Genomic DNA, 22,358 nt, shown 5'->3' on the forward strand with positions numbered 1-22,358 from the left:
ACCGGCTCCAACCCCGCGATGCAGGCGAGAACAGTCGCTCGCCCTCCCAGTTAGGGCCACGAAGTTCGCCGGACGAGACTACGTGCTTTTGGGATTTTCACTAAAGTAACAGGTCGTTGTGCCGCCTTCAAGATCAATTTTAGGGCGTTTCTGTCAACCCCGATCTCCTGCTCAGTTGCAGCCGATCCCCTTCCCATCCGCGGCTTCGGACAGCCACTCAGCGAATGTCTGTAGAAGTCCCTGTTCAGGACGTTTCCTTCGAGCGGAGCACACCGGTGACGCGTGGTGTCCACGGCCGGCTCCTGCCGCTTGCTCTCCTCTCGGGTCCTGCTCGGTGATTTCTAACACAAGATGAAAACCTACTTTAAATCCGCGAGCTTCTCCCACTGCGTTGCGAATAAAAGCCAAACTTCTGACCTTGGCCAGCACGAGCCCACGGCGTGTGGCCTCTGCTCTCATCTCCCACCGCCTGGCCGGGACCCCCTTTGCACCTGCCTTCTTTCCAGGGCGGTGTACTGGAACTTGCCGACCCCTCTCTCTCTCCCAGACCTTCTCAAAGCTGGTTCTCTCAGGTCTCGATTCAAATGTCCCCTCCTCTGAGGAGCTGTCCCTGACCTGTAGGGAAAGTAGCCCTCCCACGCTACCCACCACATCCCTGTTTCATTTTCTTCATACCGCAAACCTGTTTGAAATTATCTTGTCTGTGTTTATTGTCAGTTTCCTCCACCGACAAGGGACGCTGCCTTGCTACCCCCAGGGCTCAGTGCTAGTAGCCACTCAATAAATGTTTGTTTCTCAAATGCAAATATGAATGTATAAACTTAGAAAACTTAAAACCATATAGTATGCCCCCCGAGTCCCATTCCACTGCCAAAGAGAGGTTTTCCCTTCTTAAATACAAGTCATTCTGACAAGCCCACAAGATCATAATAAATCACCTGTCATTTAGAAAGTTTTAATTAATTTTCCAGAGCTAGTTACACTAACTTAGACTTTCCGAATCTCTGCAATTAATTAATCACTGGGTATTTCTTTTTCTTTGATAAAAGACAATTTGTACTCCTTCTAAAATCACTTTTCAAAATTAAGTCTATCAACAATGTACGAAGTCCATCTGAAACAATAACTAAATTTATCTGGCCCACGAAGAAAACTCAGATTTGCTCTGTGGCCACTCCTGGGCTGCATCATGCTGACTGTCCCCTTATAAGGGGCCACAAGAGAAATTTCAACACTCAACTAGGAAAAACTGTCCTTCATTGAAAACCAGCTTATTTTATGGACTGTATGATTCCTGTAGCTAATCACATTTGGTTTTTTGTAAACTGAAGACTAAATTAGGGGTGAATGCAAGGCGTTATGCATAAATTTCCATGGGCTTTCATTCACTCCTTTAACTTTCGTCTCTATAATATTTCCCCACCCCCCCACCCCAGCTCCCGTATCTTCCCTCATCATTTCATTTTGTGCTCTTGTACTACATATATTTTTAAGGCTTTATGAATTTTTAATCCTTTCTTTGGAATAGGGGAAATTAATCCATCAATTCAACAGAAATATATAAAAAAATTGAAAAGATTGACACTCGAAAGTACAAATCACAAATCTGGACCAAACCTCCTAAGAATTTAGTAATCTGTGATAAAGCTTCTAATAACATTTATTCGCACACCTGACCCTCTCGTGCATTCTGCTCATTTGCATCCGGCAGTAAGAATGACCATTCTGCATTGCTTTGCACATCTGGATAGCTACATATGTGAATTAAATTCACAGAGCACTTGATAAAAATGTCCTACAAAAATAAAGCTTTATTAAAATTTTAGAGAGTCATGCAGGAATACAATAAATCACAGAAGTAAAAATCCATGGTCTGTAAGAAGTCAGACGGTAGCTGAACTCCAAGCTTTGCAAACTCTGCCCCAGGGGTGACTGAGGAATACAGCTAATATGGGGAAGGACAGCAGCAGTAAGCCCTTGGCAGCACACTGAGAGTAAGGCTCCCCTGCAACACAATGAATCACGTCTTATTTCTCGACTTCCTCAGTAATTATTTATGCATAAATAAGCCAAACATTAATAATGATCATTTTTAAGCGGGAACAAAATCAGTAAATTTTTTCTTTTAAAAACTCCTCTATCCATAACATGATGACAATCACTGGAGAAACCGGCTTCACCATACCGTGATAATACTGAGTCAACGGGTACAGAAGCTGTGGCCAACACACTTCGTTTCTGTTGCAGTCATACTCTGTGAAGTTGATCTGGAATCTATAAAACATTTTGGAAGATTATAAGAGCTACAACAAAGCATGCTTTTGATGAGAAGCATAAAAAGTTGATTAAAGAAAGAAACTTCTTATTTTCGAATATATATATCTATATATCTCTATATATATATCTATATATATCGATATCTATATCGATATCTATATAGATATCGATATAGATATCGATATCTATATAGATATAGATATCCTACAGTTACAGTTAACCCAGCTACAGTTAACAGCATTTTGCCAATCTTGTTTCATCTCCTATATATATCTATATATCTATATATATATAGATATAGATATATAGAGAGAGATATATAGAGATATATAGATAGATAGATAGATATAGATATATATCTAGAGATATATATACATATATATAGATATATATATATATGTTTTTCCTGCTTCTTAATAGTGTCAACTAGGTCAGCAACTGGATTACCTTGTCAGTGGACGGGGTAACTGTGCAGGTATTTTAATAAACTGGACGGACACACTGAGAGGGAAAAGGTCGGCCTTATCATCACAAGTAAGTCCACACTGGAACTGCCAGCTCACTGAGGAGAACCTGGGAGGAAGAGAGTGTGCAGGCAACGTACCCAGAATGCGTTACTGGTCTGCTAAGAGCGGCGAGCACCTGACATAGCAATGACATAAACCGCGATTCCCTTAAAGGAGTCTCAAATCTGCTAGTGCTGTACCCCCTCTTTCATTAAAAATCTTCAGATATACACAGAAGGAGATTGCTATAAGGACCCCCCTCATGGACTTGTCACCCAGCTACAGTTAACAGCATTTTGCCAATCTTGTTTCATCTCCTACCCGGTCTTCTCGTTTTCACACTGGTGCTTTTAGAGTTAATTTGTTTTGTCACTTTTCTCAAAATGATAATAAAAAATAACAATAACAGCTGACCATTTTAAAGAATTTTCTGTGTTCTAGGCACAGTGCTAAGGTACTTTGTATGTACACACCACATAATTCTCAAAACAGTGCTACAAGGTGTGTTTAGAGGTTAACATCTGTTATTTCTGCCTACCCAACATCCTTTCGTCTTTCCTCTGGTAATTGCACCCCAGTTTTCCCTTGGGGAACCAGCCCTCCTTGCTCTCAGTTGAGTGGACCAGCAGAGAGAAATGGAATCCAGGGGCGGGCCAGTTGCTCATCCCAGCCAATCAGAGCTGGCTACTGCTCTGGCCACAGTGATTGGTTCAGGAAGGAGCACATGCAGGAAATTGAACCAATAAAAGTCTGCCCCGATCATTTTTGAGAAAGCTAGGGAAAGGGCTGCCCTCTTTCCATTAGACTTTCTAACTGTATATAAGCCTGAAATTGCTGGAGTTCATCTTTGCCACCTCTTGAGGAGAAACTCCCCAAGGAAGCCCACTCAAAGGAAAGAGGAACCAAGATATGAAGGAAAGAGACCAATGGCCACATGGGACCATGAACTACCTGTACGTGGACTCTTCAGAGCTTAAACCGAAAAACTTGCCTTTGGCTTAAGTTACTATAAAGCAGGACCCTATCACTTAACAACTGATAGAGGCCTGATACATAAAAGTTTTGTCACCATTTATAGCTGAGGAAACTGCAGCTCAGAAGAAGTTAAGTAACTGTCAAGGTCACACAGCTCATAACTGGGAGAGCCATGATTTGAACCCACCTGTCTGCTGTCAAAATCTCTAACCACGGGGCAATATTCCCCAGTCACTATGTCAATTACACTCATGGATTCTGAAATATATTTAGCACTAAGCAGCTCTTATTCATCTCTGTAGCCCCTAAAACACCTTGTAGAATCCCTTACACACAGCTTTAGAAATACCTGTGAGAACAAGTTTCCATTATAATCATAGTTGATACATTTTCCATTTATACATATATAATCATGTTGCCAATAGCTACAATTTGTAAATAAACCATCAGATTCTAAGTTCGCATTTCCCTATTCCTTGGAGTGCCCTCGACTTTACAGACTCTCTCAAAACTACGCTTTTCCAAGATGTGGTCAGACCTTGTCTCTGTGCCAAGTATCTCCTGCTGAGTGACCCCTTCCACTGCACCGGCATCCGCAGTGAGGATGCGGATGCTCAGCTGGGCGGGAACATCCAGGCAGATGCCATTTGCGCTGCTAACAGACGGGTCTGCACTTGTATCAGGAGCATCTGCACCTACAGAAATGTGAGGTTGTACACTTTGGAAAGAATAATTTAATAACAATTTTTCTACAAAGTCGTGATACCAAAAATAAATAAATAAAAGAGAAATAGTATTAGCTAGGAAGCACATTAATGAGGCTTTGCTCTCTAATTGACCCTAATTATTTGTCACCTCGTAACTACATTACCTCATATGTTCGAAATGTTTTCTAGCACGTGAAGTCGGTCATTGGAACTTTAAATTCCTTGACCCACAAATAAAAGCATAAATCCTGATTCCCTTCTCAAGGTCCTTGCTGAAATCCACCCAGGGTTTAACGGGATTGCCATATCATCGCAGTAAGTTGCCTCGAGAGCTATTTCACGCAGTCACTGTTGTAACAGAAACTATAAGATAGTTCAAATCCATACTAACAACTTTAGTTGGCATGGAATAGTTAAAAAGCAATTTACTAATGTATTGCCAGAGCAGTAATACAAAAGGAAGAGAATTAAATTGAATGAGAAACTAATTTTCATTCATCTTGAAAAGTGGCATTCGGGGAAGAGACAGCAAGGTCAATTACAGGAGGTGGATGGCAAGTTCTAAGGCAACTCTGGGGAAGGGAGTGGGACTTCCTTGTTCCTTTTGGGATTTTAAAAGTGGGTGATACTGTTCCTATACGACATCCAATTTCCTCGTCCTTGACACATGTGTTCAATACCACTTCTCTTCTGTCCATCAACCAGGATTGAGGGTGATTTTGACTGACACATGAATTTGACTTCTGTATGAAACAGAAGCTGACTGCTGCCACCTCGAAGGCAACAAAGTGTCATCTGCTGATTTCTAACCTAACCAACATGGGTTCTTTGTCTTGAAATCCCCCTCCTTTTCGCTTCTCAGGTGCTTTACTGGCCCCTTCCGTCCACCCTCGGTCGTTCCGCAGCCCACCAGCTGGTTAGATGGCAAAGCCCAGGGGCTAACAAGCCCCAGTCTGTGGGCTCTGTTTCCAAACGCGAACTCTGGGCCTCGTGAAGTGAGCACTTAGTCTTCCTTTAAAAAGACTGTTCGCTCGTAAAACCACTGCACAATTGGAACTTCACGTGTGTTTGCTCTTAAAAGTCATGTCTGATAAGAGGTAAAAGAATGTGAAGAGCCTCCTGCCTGGAGTGTTAACCTCTAAACAAACGTCAGTTGAGCCACAGCAAAGAAAGACGCCCTGGCAGGTAGGGCTGTACGGCCACCGCAGGCACTACGCAGCCACAGCAACCAACTCCCACGTTTCACACAGGCAGCTTGGACTTACGTATTATTTCCAGCCAGCCATCACTAAGATCGTTGTAGTCGGAGTTGCCTCTCATTGCAACATGAGTTGCTTGTATTAACGAATTAAGTAGTTCAAAAGCGGTCTCCCTGAAAGAGAAGGAGACGCGTCTCAGCGCATGACTCGTGGTCTCAGCTCAAAACTCTTTTCAGAAAGTCTCTAGGTTATGCTCGCTGGGGGCCTAAATAAAAAACTGCCACAGGAGCCGATGTGAAAAACTGCCTGGGAGTCTGACTTCTCTTAGATGGCCTTCCCGTGATGGACCTAAGCAGCAGGGGAGGATATGCAGAGTAATCTTTCACTCTGAACTTGCAATGTTAGTAACTTATGTTGGTATCATGTGGTTTACAGGCTCTGCTGAGTGTCACAAAATTTGGGAGGTTAGTAGATCACATATCAAGTTATTAGGATAAATCCATGGGCCAGAGTGATTCTAGAGTAAAAGAAACCTAAATATTTAGCTAGACTTTTGAGCCATAAAATGAAATGAAGATTAAGAATTGGAACTTAGTATCCCTTCTTTCCAGTAATGTCACTGGAGGGTATAAATCTCACAACTACCCGGGGCCAGACTCTGATGGGACTCAGGTTTCACATCTTGTGATCAGGAGCCACTGCAGGTAACTTATTCCTACAGTTTTCTTACCTTCTCAATGTCTCCCCCATATTTTCCCTTCTCCCCGATAAACTACGTCACTCAGGATGTGTTACAGATGAAATGGGTATAAAAATGCGTGCAATGAAAAGCACAATGGGATACCACTGCATACCTACCAGGATGGCTATTATCAAAAAGGTGGAAAATAACAAGGGTTGGTGAGGATGTGAAGAAATTGGAACTCTCTTACATAGTTGGTAGGAAGATAAAATCATGCAGCCACTATGGAAAACAATTTGTTGGTTCCTCAAAAAATTAAACGTTGAATTACTATATGTTTCAGCAATTCCACTCCTGGGTACATGCCCAAAAGAACTGAGAGCAGATGTGCAAACAAAAACTAGTACATGAATGCTTGCAGCAGCACCATTCACAAACGCCAAGAGGTGGAAGCAACTCAAATGTTCGTCAATAGGTGATGGATAAACGGAAAGTGGTCCATCCATACAATGGGATATTAGTCAAACTTAAAAAGGAGTGAAGCACTGACACACACTACAATGCGGATGAACCTCAGAAACATTATTCTAAGCAAAAGAAGCTAGGCACAAAGGACAGGTATTGTACGATTCCGTTTATACAAAATACTCAGAGACAGAACACAGACTGGCTGTTCCCAGAGGTTCGGGGAGGGAGGAATGGGGGTGATGGTGAAGCGTATGGGTTTCTTTTCACAGAGATGAAGTTGCTCTGGAACTAAACAGAGGTGGTGACTATTAAACGCCACTGAACTGTTCATTTTTAAATGATTATGTTATGTGAATTCAACCTCAATTTAAAAAAAAGAAAGAATGTATATGCATATCCACAAATACACTTCCCAAATGCCACCCAATTGAATGGAAAGTTCCTTATACACCCAGTAACAGGGCTTAACTATTCTTTAAATGGGACTCATGCCAATTACGCCTGGCTCTGGCCCTTTTCACAGTTCTGGCAGTGCTGAGTTCCAATGACCTGAACACACTTCAGCAGAGACATGTGAGTGAACACAGATGAAATGGGTCTAGTCCTAAGAGAGAAGTCTATTTTCCCTTACACTGATATTTGCATTGACTCTAAATTATATTGGAAGTTTGCGTTTATTCTTTATACACTATTGCTTTTACGTAAGTCTTTTATTCGGACTCCAAGTTTTCAAATTCACATTGTCATTAGTACTCACTCAGTGAATTAACTTTAAGCAAACCACTCAAAATGCAACTAAGGTCATCAATGAAACACTCACCTGAGCTGAGAACAGTTTTCATTAATCACAACGTCTAAAAGGCATCCAGAAAGTGTATTTTCTCCAAATAAAACGGGTTTGAAAGTTGCTGATGTACACAAACCCTTTCCAACTGTAAAATAAAGAGATTATCCTCTTACTATTTTTGCTAAATAAAAGTAAAGATGAACGTCAAAGTTTTCTTTGAAAAACTGAGAGAAAACAATAGATAGAAATAAAGTTTCCATTTTCCAGAACTGAGGTCACCGGTACCCTAATCCTTTCCAACTGAACAAAGGCGCCTTTCTGCACCAGAAAACCGGGGATCAAAGGTCTGTTTTGAACGTGAAACTGAATGCCTTCTGGCAGACGTGGGTGACCACCGCTGATGCAAAGAGTCTCCATAGTTTGGAGCAAAGCTATTCTCAAGTCTCCAATTAGCATCATCTTGGGCTACAAGCAACAAAAACAAGGGACCCTAGAGCCAACCCCATATTTAAATCTCTCTTACTAATAACCAGCACTTCAGGTGCAAATCATGTAACATATTTTACGATAGAAAAAAGAAAAGAAAGCAAGCTGTAGAGGATGAAAAACACCCCCTACTCAGCTGAATAAACCAAATGAACTTTAAAGTAATTGACCACTCGATTAGATTCAAAACCCAGTAATATCTCCAATTCCAGTTTACCGAAGAGCTGGCCGCATTACCAAAGCAGTTACCTGACTGCCAGAGGTGCAAAGTCGTAACATTGCTCGCCCCGTTGGTGTTTAAGGCCCGAACAGGCCTGCCAATTTGGTAACCTAGACAAGCACAAGGAATGAGAGTTAGCATCTTTCCTCCCAAAGTTAATCCAACAGAGCGGGCACTAGCTCATCAAATAAGAGAAAGGAAGTATTCACAGGGAAAAGAAATACACAGGCAGAGCTTTCTCAAAATAGCCTTGAGAGAAGGGTACCTCCTTCATTCCTTTTGTTTTGTTTGTGATTTTTAAATTTTAAAGATAGAATCCGAAAAGTAAAAAGCAGGTAAGAGTCCACCTTGGATCTCTCACACTGGAGAACAAGACACTGAGCAGGCCAGTTCATGAATACTTGCTGAGTGACTGGTATCGAGTTCATCACAGGAGCTTGAAAAGAAAACTCAAACCAAAGTAACCTTTCAATGCAACCATTTTCTAGTAAATCAATTCGACCTCAAGGTCTGGTTCAGGTCCTACTCCTCATCCATCTCTTAGTAATCCAACTTATTGTTTCCAACTTTTATTATGAAAATGTTCACATGTGTGGAAAAGTGAAAGTAATACCATGAACACCAATAGAGCCACCACCTAAAATCAACAACTGTTAATATTTAGCCATATTTGTCTTATCTATATTATATAACATACACTTCTCTAGAGAGAGAGAGACATTTTGTGGGGAGGGGCAGGACCATTTGAAAATAAGTTGTAGACACCATGATGACGACCATGACATTTCACCTTTAAAAGCTCCAGCGGGTGGCAATATATTTGCACATAAATACAAAAAACAGGACAGGGCCTGGAGCTCACAGTCCCCACAAGGGCTCTCCCCGGGGCCCAGGTTAGGAACCCATCCTCTGCAGCTTATTCTTTATCAATAAGTGAGCTCTGTCACCCAGCCCATCATCAGTTTCACAGGTGAAAACACACTGACACCTGAGAAATTACCAGCTAGTTAGTAGCAGAGCTAAGAATCGATGTTGGGTCTTTTTATTTGGAGTATGTATGATGATATGTACTATACAGATACCAACTTATATTTCTCAAATTGCATTTGCAAATGAAGTGTTTCAGTAGATCTACTGAATTTAATAATAAGCTATTAAATACTATATGACTTTCAAGGACTGAGAGCTATATTTTTGCAAAATCAAAAATTCTGTTGTCACCTACCATGTATTTATTTCTTCTGTAATCAATGAAACTGAAGATACCTTCCCCTTATATAACATCAACTCATTAAATAAATTATTTTATCTTGAAAAAAAAGCTAGTTTTACCAACACTTTAAATACATTATCTCTTTTTCAAAAGACCAGGAGTTAAAGAGAAAGAATGGTGGTAATTCACAGCAACTTGTTATTATCTATGACGATTTATGTAAAAAAAAAAAAAAAATCGAGTTGTTATCAGAAAAAGAATAGAGTGTCACAAAAGAGAAATAAAGGGAAAGGTCTGAGTCACAAACTAAAATTGGAGAGTTACTTACAATCACCGTTACGGGGAGGACAGCTGCACTAAACTATGTCTGTACGATCAGTGACTGACAGGTGCTGGCTTACCTGGATTTCCAGATGTTTTCTTTTCATTACCACTGTTATAGCTTAAAAATTTGACTGTAAATCTCTGTGTCATGATTCCTAGAAATAAAGAAATTATTCCTCAGTGTTATTTTCTTTACCTTATAATCGAATTTTGATGTGCAAAAAAAAAAAATGCTGTTTTTATTAAGTCACAAATACAAATAAGAAGCAAGTCTGACTTAGTTTGATGTGTTATAATTATGAGGATCTTGAGGAAAGAAAAAAAGTATCTTAAACTGAAAGCAGTCTGGCTGCCATCAACGATTACCTTCCTGGTGGACGTTAATTTCTGCCCTAATAATTTTGACATTTATTTCACTGATTGTATTATTATTCCATCTGAAAATATAATGTTCTTCTACAGTCACGTTTCTGGGGGCTGATCCATCAGTTAAAAGTATTTCTGCAAATAAAAGAATATTTTCATAAATTAAAGACTCGTTTTGGGCTCAGGTCCATCGTCGGCCCACCAAGTCCGCGTTAGCCGCCCCCACTAAACCAGCACAACATCCTGCATGAGGTCTGTCCCCTCCCTTTGATTTCTGTAGCCCCAGTCCCCGGCTCACGGGTTGATACGGAGGCCTGCTGTCTACTTCACTACTATACTGTAGCCACTCTACTAATATCTGATGAAGTAATGAAATTTGAGAATTATAATGCATTGAAGAGAAACACAGATAGTGTCCTTCATTCAAAACAAAAGTCCTGGTAATATCAGCCAAACTGCATGACTTATTTGGCTGCATCATACCTGCAAAGTTTAATTATCAAAAAGAAAGACAGAGAGAAGCAAAAAGAAGTCTTAAAGAATTCCTTAACTTTCTGAAAGACATTGAATAAAAGGTTCGCAGACCTTGAGAACTAGAAAGGGTCCTGGAGCCCACATGACCCAGGACTGTGAAAGATGCGGCTCAAGGTCACCTAGACTACGCCGCCACGGGAAGACGGAACAGGAACAAACAAAATGCTAATGGGGTATCTTTCTAACTGTTGTGCTCCAACTCAATTTTTAATAGAAATGTATTTTACTCTAGAACTATATACTGCTTATAAGAAATGACATCTATGTTTCTATGGAAATGATATAAACATTAAAATACCTGCACTGGTGATGAATTTGTCCAGGTCAGTGGCTTCCTCGTAGGTTACTTTTGGTGTAATGATGCCTGAAAAGAGACACAGAGTAACTTCCACAGGATGACGGGGCCTCACACGATCACATGTACTCACAAATGAAAGCTGACCGAGCAAACGTGGTAACTGCGCTGCTCCGTGTGCCGACTGCAAAACTCTCCCCCGCTCTCCAAACACCATCAAAGCTGAACCCCACCACTCTTGGCATCTAATGACAATTGGGGAGGAGGATCCAAAAGCCAGTGGGGACGACCTGGAGACTCTCTCTCTAACTCTCTCTCCAGTCATAAAGCACACACATGCACTGCTGGTGGGGACGCGAAACTGTGCGGTCACTTTAGGAAATAGTTCAGTGCTTCGTCAAAGAGGCAACGTAGCACGTGACTCAGCAGTTAGGCACACATCCGACAGAAAGGAAAACACACGTGCACACAGACACTGTATGCGAGTGACCACGGCAGCACTGTCACAGCAGCCAAAAGCTGGGAACAACCATCCATCAAGGGATGAATGGACAACAACATGCGGTCTCGTCACACAATGGATTAATCTCAGAATGTGATGCTGAGTGAAAGAAGTCGGACGCAAAAGGCCACACTCATACAATCTTATTTCTGTGAAACGTTCAGAACAGGCAAACCCCCAGAGACAGAAGGCAGATGAGTGGCTGCCAGGGGTCAGGATGAGGGGAACAAGGGAAGTGATTGCTTAATGGGGACGGGGCCTCCTTTTGGGGGGACGAGGTAACGGCTGCACAACCTTGTGCATGTACAAAATGCCCATGAACTCTACACTTTTAAAGGGTTAATTTTGTTCTGTGAATTTTATCTCAGTTTATAAAAAGGAATTAATGTGCAATATGCATCTCAAGCAACCGAATTTCTTCCGAGGAGAATACCTTCCTCAATCAGTGGTTAAAACATGGCTGTCAGTTGGTCCTGCGGAAGTGATCTGTATCCCCATGAGAGCATAGCTTACCTAAATGACTGGGTCTGTGTTCTTTCTTCAAGCCCAGGTAACATACCTCCCATTATGCCAGTCTTTATCCTCAAATTGGTAATACCATCTTGTTCTTGGTAGACTTTCAAATCCGTGATGCACCGAACATCGAAATTCTGAAGGAATGCCACCGGGGCACTCTGCATACACTGCCCAGCCAGGGACACCTGAGGGTGAGGGAGACCCCAACAGATTGATGATCTCGTCACAGGTTGGCGTCCCATAGACGGGTGCTTTCTGCAGCCTGCTCTATCGCTGGGGGAGCCTCAGCAACGGCTAGTCCATTGACTAGCCGACCAGCAAAATATAGAGTTAATTTGTAAATCAAAGTCTAGAAGCCACAGGTTAAGGAATCACAGTGAGTATTATTATTTCATGAAAACAAAGAAAATTCCCTGCCCAGCGCCACTTACTTTGAATAAACATGATTATGTTCAACTTCATTTTCTCTCTCTCATGACAACCAGATTTTTGTTAAAACCACAAAAATGAATTCACAGGAATAGTAAAGTGAAACGATTTTTAGACTGCCATGTTTGTTCTAACAAATATTTTTTTTTCCTTAGAATTTTAAACTTTAAAAAAGAAAGATCACGTAAAACTATCGCCTTAAAATATTTTTTTAAATTCTGGAATATTATATCAAATTAAATATTTATAGCTGACTAGAAATTGACTATTAAAACTAACAGAAGTGAGGAATAATATTTACTTCAATGGAAATTCATAGAATATCTTCTGGTTTTATTCAAAAAGTTCACTCTTAGATTTAGCAAACAGTGATTAATTTCAGAGTGACTATTAAAAAAATCCAGGGACCATAAATAGTTGAGAGTGCCTAGCAAGTCCATAGGGAAAAAAAAAAAAATGTTAACTCCGTGTGAGATTTTTAAGAGCAATATGAGTTAACAGTAAGATGGGGAAAATAAAAAAAGGCTCCAGCATATCAAAATAGAAATTATTACCTGCGGAATAGTAAAATATGTCTTATTTACAGTCATAACTGGATCTCCTTGTTTGTAACCAAAGTCTGAAAAGTCTTTTGGCTCAGTGTGCAAATACATTTCAAAGGAAGCGTGTTGTCTCGAGGAACTGTAATAAGAAAGATTATCGCTAATACTTTAGCTATTATCTGCTAAAAACAACTGTTCGTTTAAATTTTTTCTTTACTTTTTTAATTACAAAAATAATACTTGTACTGAACGTCACTGAATCGTATACTTTAAAGTGGTTAATGGTTAATTTTACATTACACAAATTTTTACTTCAATAATAATAACATTGTAAAGTTTCACCAACACAGAAAGGTGAGACACAGCTCAGGGCCCCCAAGAGCCCACCACCCTTTGCCCTGACCAGAGTCACTATTAACCGTTTTCTGTATCGATCCATTTATTTCCTTCCAGATACTTAGCACAAAACCAGCTCAGCACCCAAAAGCCGGACTTGAACCTAGACTTGGGCGCGTGAGCACAGAGCGTCCGGGGAGGCCCTGAGAAGATGCAACCCGCCGTCGGGGGCGGGGAGGCGCTGCCGTCTCCCAGGCAGCGGCTGGCTCACTCACAGTGCGCCGTGGTAGAAGTGGCCGAGGAAGGGCGAGTTGGCGAGGGGAGACTGCACGCACAGGAACGGGAACCAGGCCGGGACTCGGCGCGCCTTCCGCACGGAGCAGAGCTGGTCGAAAGGAGGGTTCACGTCTCCCCCAAAGACGCCGGTGAAGCAGGACTCCCTGAAGAGCTCTCTTAAATCCGAGGAGCATTCCTGGAAAGAGCATGGGGAGGAGCGCGGAGATGACCAAGGCTGCCGCTGACCGCCGCCAGCTCCCCTGGCAAGCCGGCTGACAGCGAATGCTTTGAGGCCACAGGGCACCGTGCAGGAAGCAAGAAGCAAGAAGCAAACACACACGCCTGCTCGGCCCAAAGGGCTCGGTGCCACCGGAAAGCAAATCGCGCCAGACTTGCCTTAGTCAATTCCCCACGAGCCTCCCAGTCAGGAACTTCGAACGTTCAAGGGAACAGCTCTACTGGGGACATAAGATGTGCCCACAAAAAAAGTACGCAGAGAAGAAAAGATAATGTGGAATAGACCCCCGACGGGGAATGAAACGGAGTAAACGTCCCAGATTAACTGTCATCCGCATTCCAGTCCCAGCCCTGAGAAACCGAAGGACACTGAGAGTTAGGACAACAGTCCATGTCCCCCATGGAACCCTTAAGGCCCTCACTGTATTACAACAGGATGTGATTAATGTCACCACGACTGATGTCACCTTATTCACGCATTCACTGATTCACCTATATTCTTCCTTGTTTCACAAACGATTGAATTAAAAAGTTAGATATAGCCTGAATCCTTTGTTTATTAAAGGCAGAAAAGAAAATGATTGCTTTTTTTAAACAAGAGAAATTCAAATTAAAAATCGAGCGTGTATGAAGTGGCAAGGTGCAGTTATGTGAAGTCACTGATCCAGAATATGGATCGGTGCCGGTGGCTGGTGCTGCGTGTGTATACGCACCGTGCATTACAAACACGAGAGGAAGTGAAACGGGGCACAGTAACGCAGTCTGGAAGAAAGGGGAAGAGAATGCCATTTTGACATTGCTATTGGCATCTAAACAGATTTAGAATGTTTTCTTTTTTAATTAAATATAATTGTTATTGTAAGTACAATTGTTAGTATAAGAATGACAACATAAATGAAGACCCTAACCTTTCCTTTCCCGTTTAGTAAAGCCCACCATGACATAATTGTACTCATCCAAAAGTGGGAGTGACTCGGGTCCCAGTAAAGGAGCCTCTTTTGCATCTCTCGTTCCTCTTAAATCTAAAATAAGGATTAAAAATGTGTATTTGACCCGGCATTAAGCAACAGTTTCTTAGATATGACACCAAAAGCACAAGCAACAAAAGAAAAAAATGATAAACTGAACTTCATCAAATTCAAAAACTTGTGTGCTTCAAAGGACACCAACAAGAAAGTATACAACCTATACAATAGAAGGTTTTGCGAATCATACATCTGATAAGTATCCAGAATTTACAACGAACTCCTATAATTTAACAACAAAAAGACAACCCAATTAAAAAATGGGCAAAGGGTCTAAATAGACACTTCTTCAAAGAAGATATAAACATGGCCAATAAGCACATGAAAAGATGTTCGACATCATTTGCCACTAGAAACATACAAATCAAAACCACAATGAAAGACCACTTCACACCCACCGGGATGGCTATATTCAAAAAGATTATCATAAGGACCGTTGGTGGGGATGTGGAACATCACAACCCTCATCATTGCTGATGAGAATGTAAAATGGTGCGGCCACTTTGGAACAGTTCCTCAAAAGGTTAAAAACACTCACTGTGTGACAGAACATTCCACCCCTAGTAATACATCCAAAAGAAAGGGAAACACACATCCCGTACAAAAATCTGTACACAGTGTTCTCAGCAGCACAGTTCACAATGGCCAAAAGGTGAAAACAACACAAATGTCCATCTACTGGTAAAGGGGTAAGTAATATGGGGTCCACCCGTACAACGAAATATTGTCCAGCCACAACAAGGAACGAAGCACTGACATGCACTGCAAGACGGATGACCCTTGACAATGTGACGCTGGGTGAGAGAAGCCAGACACAAAAGGCCACGGAGCACAGGACTCCATGTGGATGCAACGTGCAGAAGAGGTAAATCCGCAGAGACAGGGCGGAGGGTAACAGTGGCCTGGGGGAGGGGGAACGGGAGTGGCTGCCCATGGGCACAGGGTTTCTTTTGGGGGGTGATAGAAATGTTTTAAAATTAGATTGTCATGGTGGTGGTACAACTCTATAATTTCTTCTAAAAAAAATTGCTGAAAAAATGTATTTTCTTTCCTTTTTGTGTTTTCTTTTTCCTTTTCATGTTTTCTTAAAGGCTTCTAAATAAGATAGTAAAATCACCCTCTCTGTCTAATCATCACAATCATGACTTCATCCAAAGAGATACATTTTTTTCCTTCCATAAACTCTACTGAAAGTACTAAATAAGAAAATACTCATTTTGAAAACAATTTGCAACATGAAATGAGTCTCAGTTTGGGAAGACCACCCATTAAAAATCTGTTAATGGAGAATCTCTGGTGCCCTTCGCAGGCTACCAGGTACCATCATTTTTGTACCAAATAACCAGAAAGAGCGTACCTGGTCACAGCAGCAGCGAATGTCACAGGCCCCGGCTGTTAAATTACAAGGACAAGGACCAAGAGGCTGATACACCTGGTTGGGAATAACAGTCACGTTCTCTGAAAAGTACAAACGACAGAGAAGTTCAGCTATGAAACACTCTGACAAAGCACTGCCACATTTTTGACCTTCAAAAGAAAGCTGGATCACTGTTTTATAAATCACTGTTTTACGAATCACCATTCCCAAATATTGAACAAGTAAGGGATCCCCCAAAATGAGCTCAATGCATCTGAGGCCTGTATCTACCACTCCACCAGAAACCCGAATATCAGAAAATGTGCTAGTTATAACAAACTGGAGAAGTCACAGTTGACCTCAAAGATAATCAAGTGGCTAAAATTTACAAGTTAGGGCGAATGCAATGCACTGATCTTATTTCTCAGCACAGTGCACGATCCCTTCCGTAACACAGACTGATATTACGCCTTCACCCTTCGAATCCATTACCTCTTCCAGCAGCGAACACTGAAGCATGGTAACACTTCAGATGGCTTACTTGAGGAACCCATCGGACCATGAGATCATATGTAATTGTACAACATGCTCAACCTCCAGTCCTACCGCCCCATAAATCCAAACCTTCACAGCCTGATTCTGGCTCGAGTGTGGGGGAAATTAACAATTTTTACATTGATTGGAAAAGGAATACATTACATTGCATTTTGGCCTCCTAATTCAGAAGCTGGAGATGATTTCTAGCTTCTCTGCAATAATTTATCAGATAAAAGTTTCAGTATGCTGGATTTCATTTTTGTCCTAGGATATGGTACGTGGTGAAAAACTAGGCAGTGATTATTTGTTTAAACTCTATTTAACCGTTAACTTTAATGACATGGCAGCAGAAGCGTCTAAGTAACAACTAATTATATGTTCTATGCTATAATATAGTCGAACCCTAGTGTGTCAATGGTATTGGGAACGAGAAGAAGGTCCGAGTAACAGACCACATCCCAGGTCTGATGCTCAGTACAGTCAACCCCATGTGACCTAAGCCAGCCATTTTAGAACAGGGTTTTACTATGTGATGAATAGAAATGTCTGTGTCTGTCTATACATCTCCTACGTCATGCGATGGCTCCTTTGCTACAAAGCACACCACATACCTCCTGTCTGCCCTTCTGTCCCTCTTGTTCTGATCTCTGTCTGACTGGGTGCAAAACCTTTCACATTTTCATGGGGTCAGAGCGGACACCTCATAATTACCAATATGCGAAGATGCTAATGTTCCTACACTTGACTATTTGTGCAAAGACATTCTGAAATATTACCTAAATATGGTCAAGCATATTTTTAAGAGAAAAAAAAAAGTCACTGCTTTGAATGATATAGCTACCATTAAACCCTCCTGTACTTTTTTTAAAGCATGTACTGAATATTATATTTTGGTTTGTTTTGAATTTTAAGCATTAGAAAAAGTTTCTTCTTCTAAAAAAATGTTGAAACCTTTACAATAGGCAATAGATTAACACGGTTCAAAAAAATCCAAAAGATGTAAAACGGTACCGAGTAAAAGTCTTCCCTCTCAGCTCTTTCCCCATCGCCCCCTAATCTGGCAGCACATGGTTAGTTTCTCAGATAGCCTTCCAGAATTTCTTTACATAAATATAAATATACATCCTTTTTCCATGCTATACCCACCCATCTGCATCTGCTTATCACGCTTAGCAAAATACATCAGCGATCTTTCCATCCGAGACGCTGAGGGCAGAGTAGCCCACTGAATGGCACTATCCTAACTTATCTCATTCTCCTAAACTCCCAAAACCACAAGGAGGACCACAGTTAGGGCTTGTGATAAGGGAAGTGACAGTCTCAAGTGACAGACCTTTGCTACCAAAAAGAAATGCTTTTCCCTTCATCCCAAGTGACTGCAAAGGCAAGAGATGCTAGAGTTTATTGCAAGGGACAGGGAACATGGTGGTGGCTCCCATCAAAGAGCCCCTCAACATCGGCATAGCTTTCGTTCTTAGAATAATGTCATTATGTGAAAGGGAGAATAATACAAAACCATTTTCTCATGACCAAAGATGTATGTGCATAGTGATATTTGCTGTAAGCATCAGTTACAGTATCAAAAGCGAAAAATGACTTAAATTCCATCACTAAGAGACTAGACAGTGGTACATCCACACAATGGAATATACTATTAAAAGAATGAGGTGAACCCTGATGTATTCATATGCCACGATCTCTGCATATATTTAGTTATTTTATTAATTAATTATTAAGTTATTAGCTGTTGATTAAGTTATACTATATTTAAAAGGTACAAAATAGTGCATTGTGTGTTATTACTGTATATTTTTTTAAAGAAGGGAATATATGCTTCTAAAGTTAGCAGGCTGCCTCTGGGAAAAGGAGTCAGTGGTCAAAAGCCTTTACTGAAAATCTGCTGTTTTTTATAAACTCATTTACAAGTCTTCCCTTTTTTTCTCAACTTTTTGTTTTTTTTGTTTTAAGACGAAGTCATGAGAATCAATACATAGAAACGAACTTCATCTTCTCCCAAAAAAGGATTTAAGGAGGCTTACAAAAAAAAAAAAAAACAAAATATAGAACAAGATAAAATAAATCTTAAGTAAAACAGTACAAAGTGGAAACTTTTAAAATAAGAAAGTTAAACAAAAGGAAAATAAGTTCCGAAGGCAAAACAAACTCAAGAGTGAAGTAAGGTATACAAATTATATGGCATACATGGATAAACAGATAACGTGTGACATGACTGCTTTGAGAGTCAAAGACTCCACTTGCCTGATGCATTATGGGCCAGAGAAGAATTGGCATAAATTTCTGCTTGAATGAGTAGATGTGCTAAACAGGTTGAATTGTGAGATGCCGAAACCAGAAGAGTCTGGATAATACATGGGGACTCTGGGAAGAAATGCGTCTCACTGGAGGGACACCATTGCAGATCCCTATTCAACCTCACCGTCACTTCCAACACGTTCTGAAAGGAAAACATTGCTGTATTTTTTAAAGTGACTCAAAACAGCATCTATAATTATTAGAACACATAATGGAAAACATAAGAAAATCACACATCAGCCTCAGTTCATTTTACGAAAGGAAAATTTTATACAACAATGACATAATTCTGTTTAATTCCACCCATAATATTCAATACGCGAGCCCTGATTCCTGATCTTCAGTTTAACATAAAAGTAAGCAACTTTTGGATACTCAAGAAAGCTAGAGATCTGAAAACTCAGTTTGTCTAGCACCTTTTTAGTTTCTTTGTGATCCTACCAGCAGATCCTACCCTCCCAGCTGGATGGGTGCCCGCTAGACCTGATAGCCCACAGTTTGATGTCAGTTCTGAGCATTGAGACAGCTACACCTTGTCTGTCCAGTCAAGAGACCACTGAAGGTGGGCCTCCACAGATTTTACCTCTGGCCTTACAGCGCTGGGAGTCACAGTCAAACTCCAGTCTCCTGTCTCATTGTTCAGCACGTCGCAAGCGCGAACTGGCAATAATCCTAAAGGAGATGAGAATGCAAAGCAGGATTGCCCAGCAGCTATGGGGGTGCACTCTCGAAACCCACTCTCCGGGATGAAATCCCTTTCCAAGCCCAGGACTAGGCCCTTTACAAGCTGTGTGACCTTGGACAAGTGACAACTTCTCTGAACGTCGGTGTCTTCATTTGTCTAACGGGATTCAAAGATATTACTGTTCTTATTAGGAAACCGAGGTGTTGCGTGTAAAGCACAGGGGATAGCTCAATGGATACTAGCCGTTAAGATTCCCAGCTTTCTTTTCTCGAACTTGGCCATCGGTCCTCTGGTCCACAGCAGCCCCAGTCCCGACTTTGCAGTGGACGGCGGCAGGGGACGGAGGTGGGTGCCACCTAGCCAGTTTACTTGGGCGGCCCAACCCCACCCTCCCCACAAGAAGGGCGGGACTCTTTACCTGCCTCGTCCTGCAGTAGGGCCAGGGACACATTCTCGGTGACTCCGACCAGGAACGCGCTGACCGCAGGGCTGGACATGCGGATGAAAGGAGGGACGAAAACTAGGCGAGAAAGAAGGGGACAGGGAGGAGTTAACAGTGGCAGAGTCCCCTCCTAAGCGGTGTGGTGCTTCCTGTGGCAGTGATTCCAGAGTCCAAGTCTGGCCCCTTAACGCCTCGTCCCCTCAGCCCGGCCCTGCAGGCCCCTGCCCCGCGCTACACACCCAGGTCGCCCCACAGCGGCCTCAGGACGCCCTGCAGAAGGAGGACCCCCAGAAGGAGAGGGGCTGGCGGCGGCAAGCCCATGCCCGGAGCCTGGCGAGGCCAGTGCGACAGAACCGCGACCGCCTCAGAAGCAGGGAAGCTCCCAGAAACCACACAGAGAGCCTCGCGGCCCCGCCGCGGCCATCTTGGCAAGCGAACGCCGGGAGCTATAGCAACCACCAATCGGCCGCCGGCCTGTCGCCGCGGCGCGCCGTAATTGGGCCAGCGGCAGATAGAGCCCGCCCCCCAGCATCCCGGCCCCGCCCACAGGCCTTGCGCCTTTTAGCTGTTTCACACACATAGATGAAGGAAAAAGTGGGAGTCCGCGTGCAGTTTGAAAACTGGAGTACCCCCACCCCAGAGTTAATTCCATCACACTGCAACAGCGAGGCTACAGGCACCGGCTTCTAAATGAGCGCCTTAATAAACTTGATTTTTATGGGAATTTGGAGGAAGGGACAAAAAGGGGGTGAGGCTGCAGTGCTAATAATTGTATTGTTGAATTGTTTTTGTCCTCTCAGTTTTTCGAAGGTTTATTATTTCGCTTTTTTGTTGTTTTACCACACAGAGCTCTCAGCACTCCGAAAGCAGATCTTATCAAAGAACTCACAAAAAACTTTGGCCCACCATTAGGACTGATGCAAAAGTACCAGAATTCTGCCTGGAAAAAATTTCATTTTTCTTATGTCAACAGCCTGGATGCATCTCAAGTGTTATTACGGTTAGGTAACTAAGAGCACAGGAGTCTGAGGTCAGAATGCCCTGGGTTTGGGATTTCCCCTTCCTTCCACCCTAAGAGACCTTAGGCAAGTAATTTAATTTCTCTAAGCTTGAGTTTCCTCCTCTGTAAAAAAGAGGTAACAGTCCCTCCCGAACAGGATTGTGTGAGAATTAAATGAGGTAACATTATCATGAGTTTAGACCAATGCCTGGCATATGGTAAGCACTCAGTAAAGGTTCACACGTTTCATTAGCTATCAGAGGGGCGGGATACCAATCAGCTGACAAGCCACAGGTACAAGGTTCATGCTATGCCTGACCAATAGTGAGCACCGAGTAAAAGTTTGCCTATGACTCTCCATGTTGTTATATTTTTCCCAGCCACATATTAATTGATCAGCAAATCTGATCAATATTCTGAGCATTATGTTTTTCTTATACTCTCTTGAAAAACTGAAAATTGCTGCAGCAGGAACTTTAGCGCTAAACAGGGCAAAGTGCTTAAATCTCTTGGTGTCTGGGAATAAAGCCTAGGAGAACTTTACGAAAAGGAAAGTTGTCATAAATATGTTATTTACTAACCATTTCTTAAGAGAGTAACCATTTACAGTGAGGAAAACTGGCATGCTTAATTATTTCACTCCTTGGCTCAAAATGCTTTAACATTTACGTAAAACATAATTTAGGCAAACGCTACTGTTCATGGGGTATTTTAAAGGTACTCTAAATCCTTAATTTCACTGAATTCTACTTTTCTAGACCTTTCCATTCTTACTGTGTTGTTATGTATTTCAAATAGACGTCATTAGTACCATGGTTACCTGTACTGACAAATGTCACCTGTCAGACTCAAAATAAAAACATTCTTAGGCCAGTTGAAAACCATCCTTTCACTTACCAGACAACGGATCTGAATCCTATCAACACTTGCAGATGCGACATCCTGCTACGGTAAAAACATGCACCGAATATGAAGAGGGATGGCATGCCGTCCCAACTCTGGGTGGGCGGTGACAATAACAGTGGGCGGTGGGGTAACAATAACAGTGGATTTTCTATTTTGTCCCCTTACTTTTGTAATCTTCTTTTCTGCAGAAAGCATGTAATCATTTTCTGCTATAAT

At 41.9% G+C, this 22,358-nt stretch overlaps 1 protein-coding gene across 1 annotated transcript; it reads right to left on the reverse strand.

Annotated features, from left to right (window-relative positions):
• Positions 1-1,793: 1,793 nt before the first annotated feature.
• On the reverse strand, positions 1,794-20,689 carry TCTN2 (tectonic family member 2). The gene is made up of 18 exons (XM_039879265.1): positions 20,476-20,689; positions 20,213-20,314; positions 19,693-19,781; positions 19,056-19,251; positions 16,260-16,360; positions 13,640-13,836; positions 13,041-13,167; positions 12,101-12,242; positions 11,043-11,108; positions 10,211-10,345; positions 9,922-9,999; positions 8,337-8,417; positions 7,635-7,746; positions 5,731-5,837; positions 4,297-4,453; positions 2,725-2,850; positions 2,186-2,274; positions 1,794-2,005 (listed from the first exon to the last, which is right to left on the reverse strand). Exons 1-18 carry the CDS (start codon positions 20,555-20,557, stop codon positions 1,884-1,886), a joined length of 2,109 nt encoding a protein of 702 aa, XP_039735199.1. The 5' UTR covers positions 20,558-20,689; the 3' UTR covers positions 1,794-1,883.
• Positions 20,690-22,358: the final 1,669 nt, after the last annotated feature.

The sequence above is a fragment of the Pteropus medius genome, unplaced genomic scaffold, assembly GCF_902729225.1.
Source record: "Pteropus medius unplaced genomic scaffold, Ma_sr-lr_union100, whole genome shotgun sequence".
NCBI lineage: Eukaryota > Metazoa > Chordata > Mammalia > Chiroptera > Pteropodidae > Pteropus > Pteropus medius.

Excerpts from the sequence above, each read along its gene's own strand:
- TCTN2 (XM_039879265.1), bottom strand. The coding sequence starts at position 20,557 with ATGGGCTTGCCGCCGCCAGCCCCTCTCCTTCTGGGGGTCCTCCTTCTG. Across the intron at positions 19,782-20,212 it reads CCTACTGCAGGACGAGGCAG|GATTATTGCCAGTTCGCGCT; the intron begins GTAAAGAGTCCC and ends CATCTCCTTTAG. Across the intron at positions 10,346-11,042 it reads CAAATTCATCACCAGTGCAG|AAATACTTTTAACTGATGGA; the intron begins GTATTTTAATGT and ends TTTTATTTGCAG.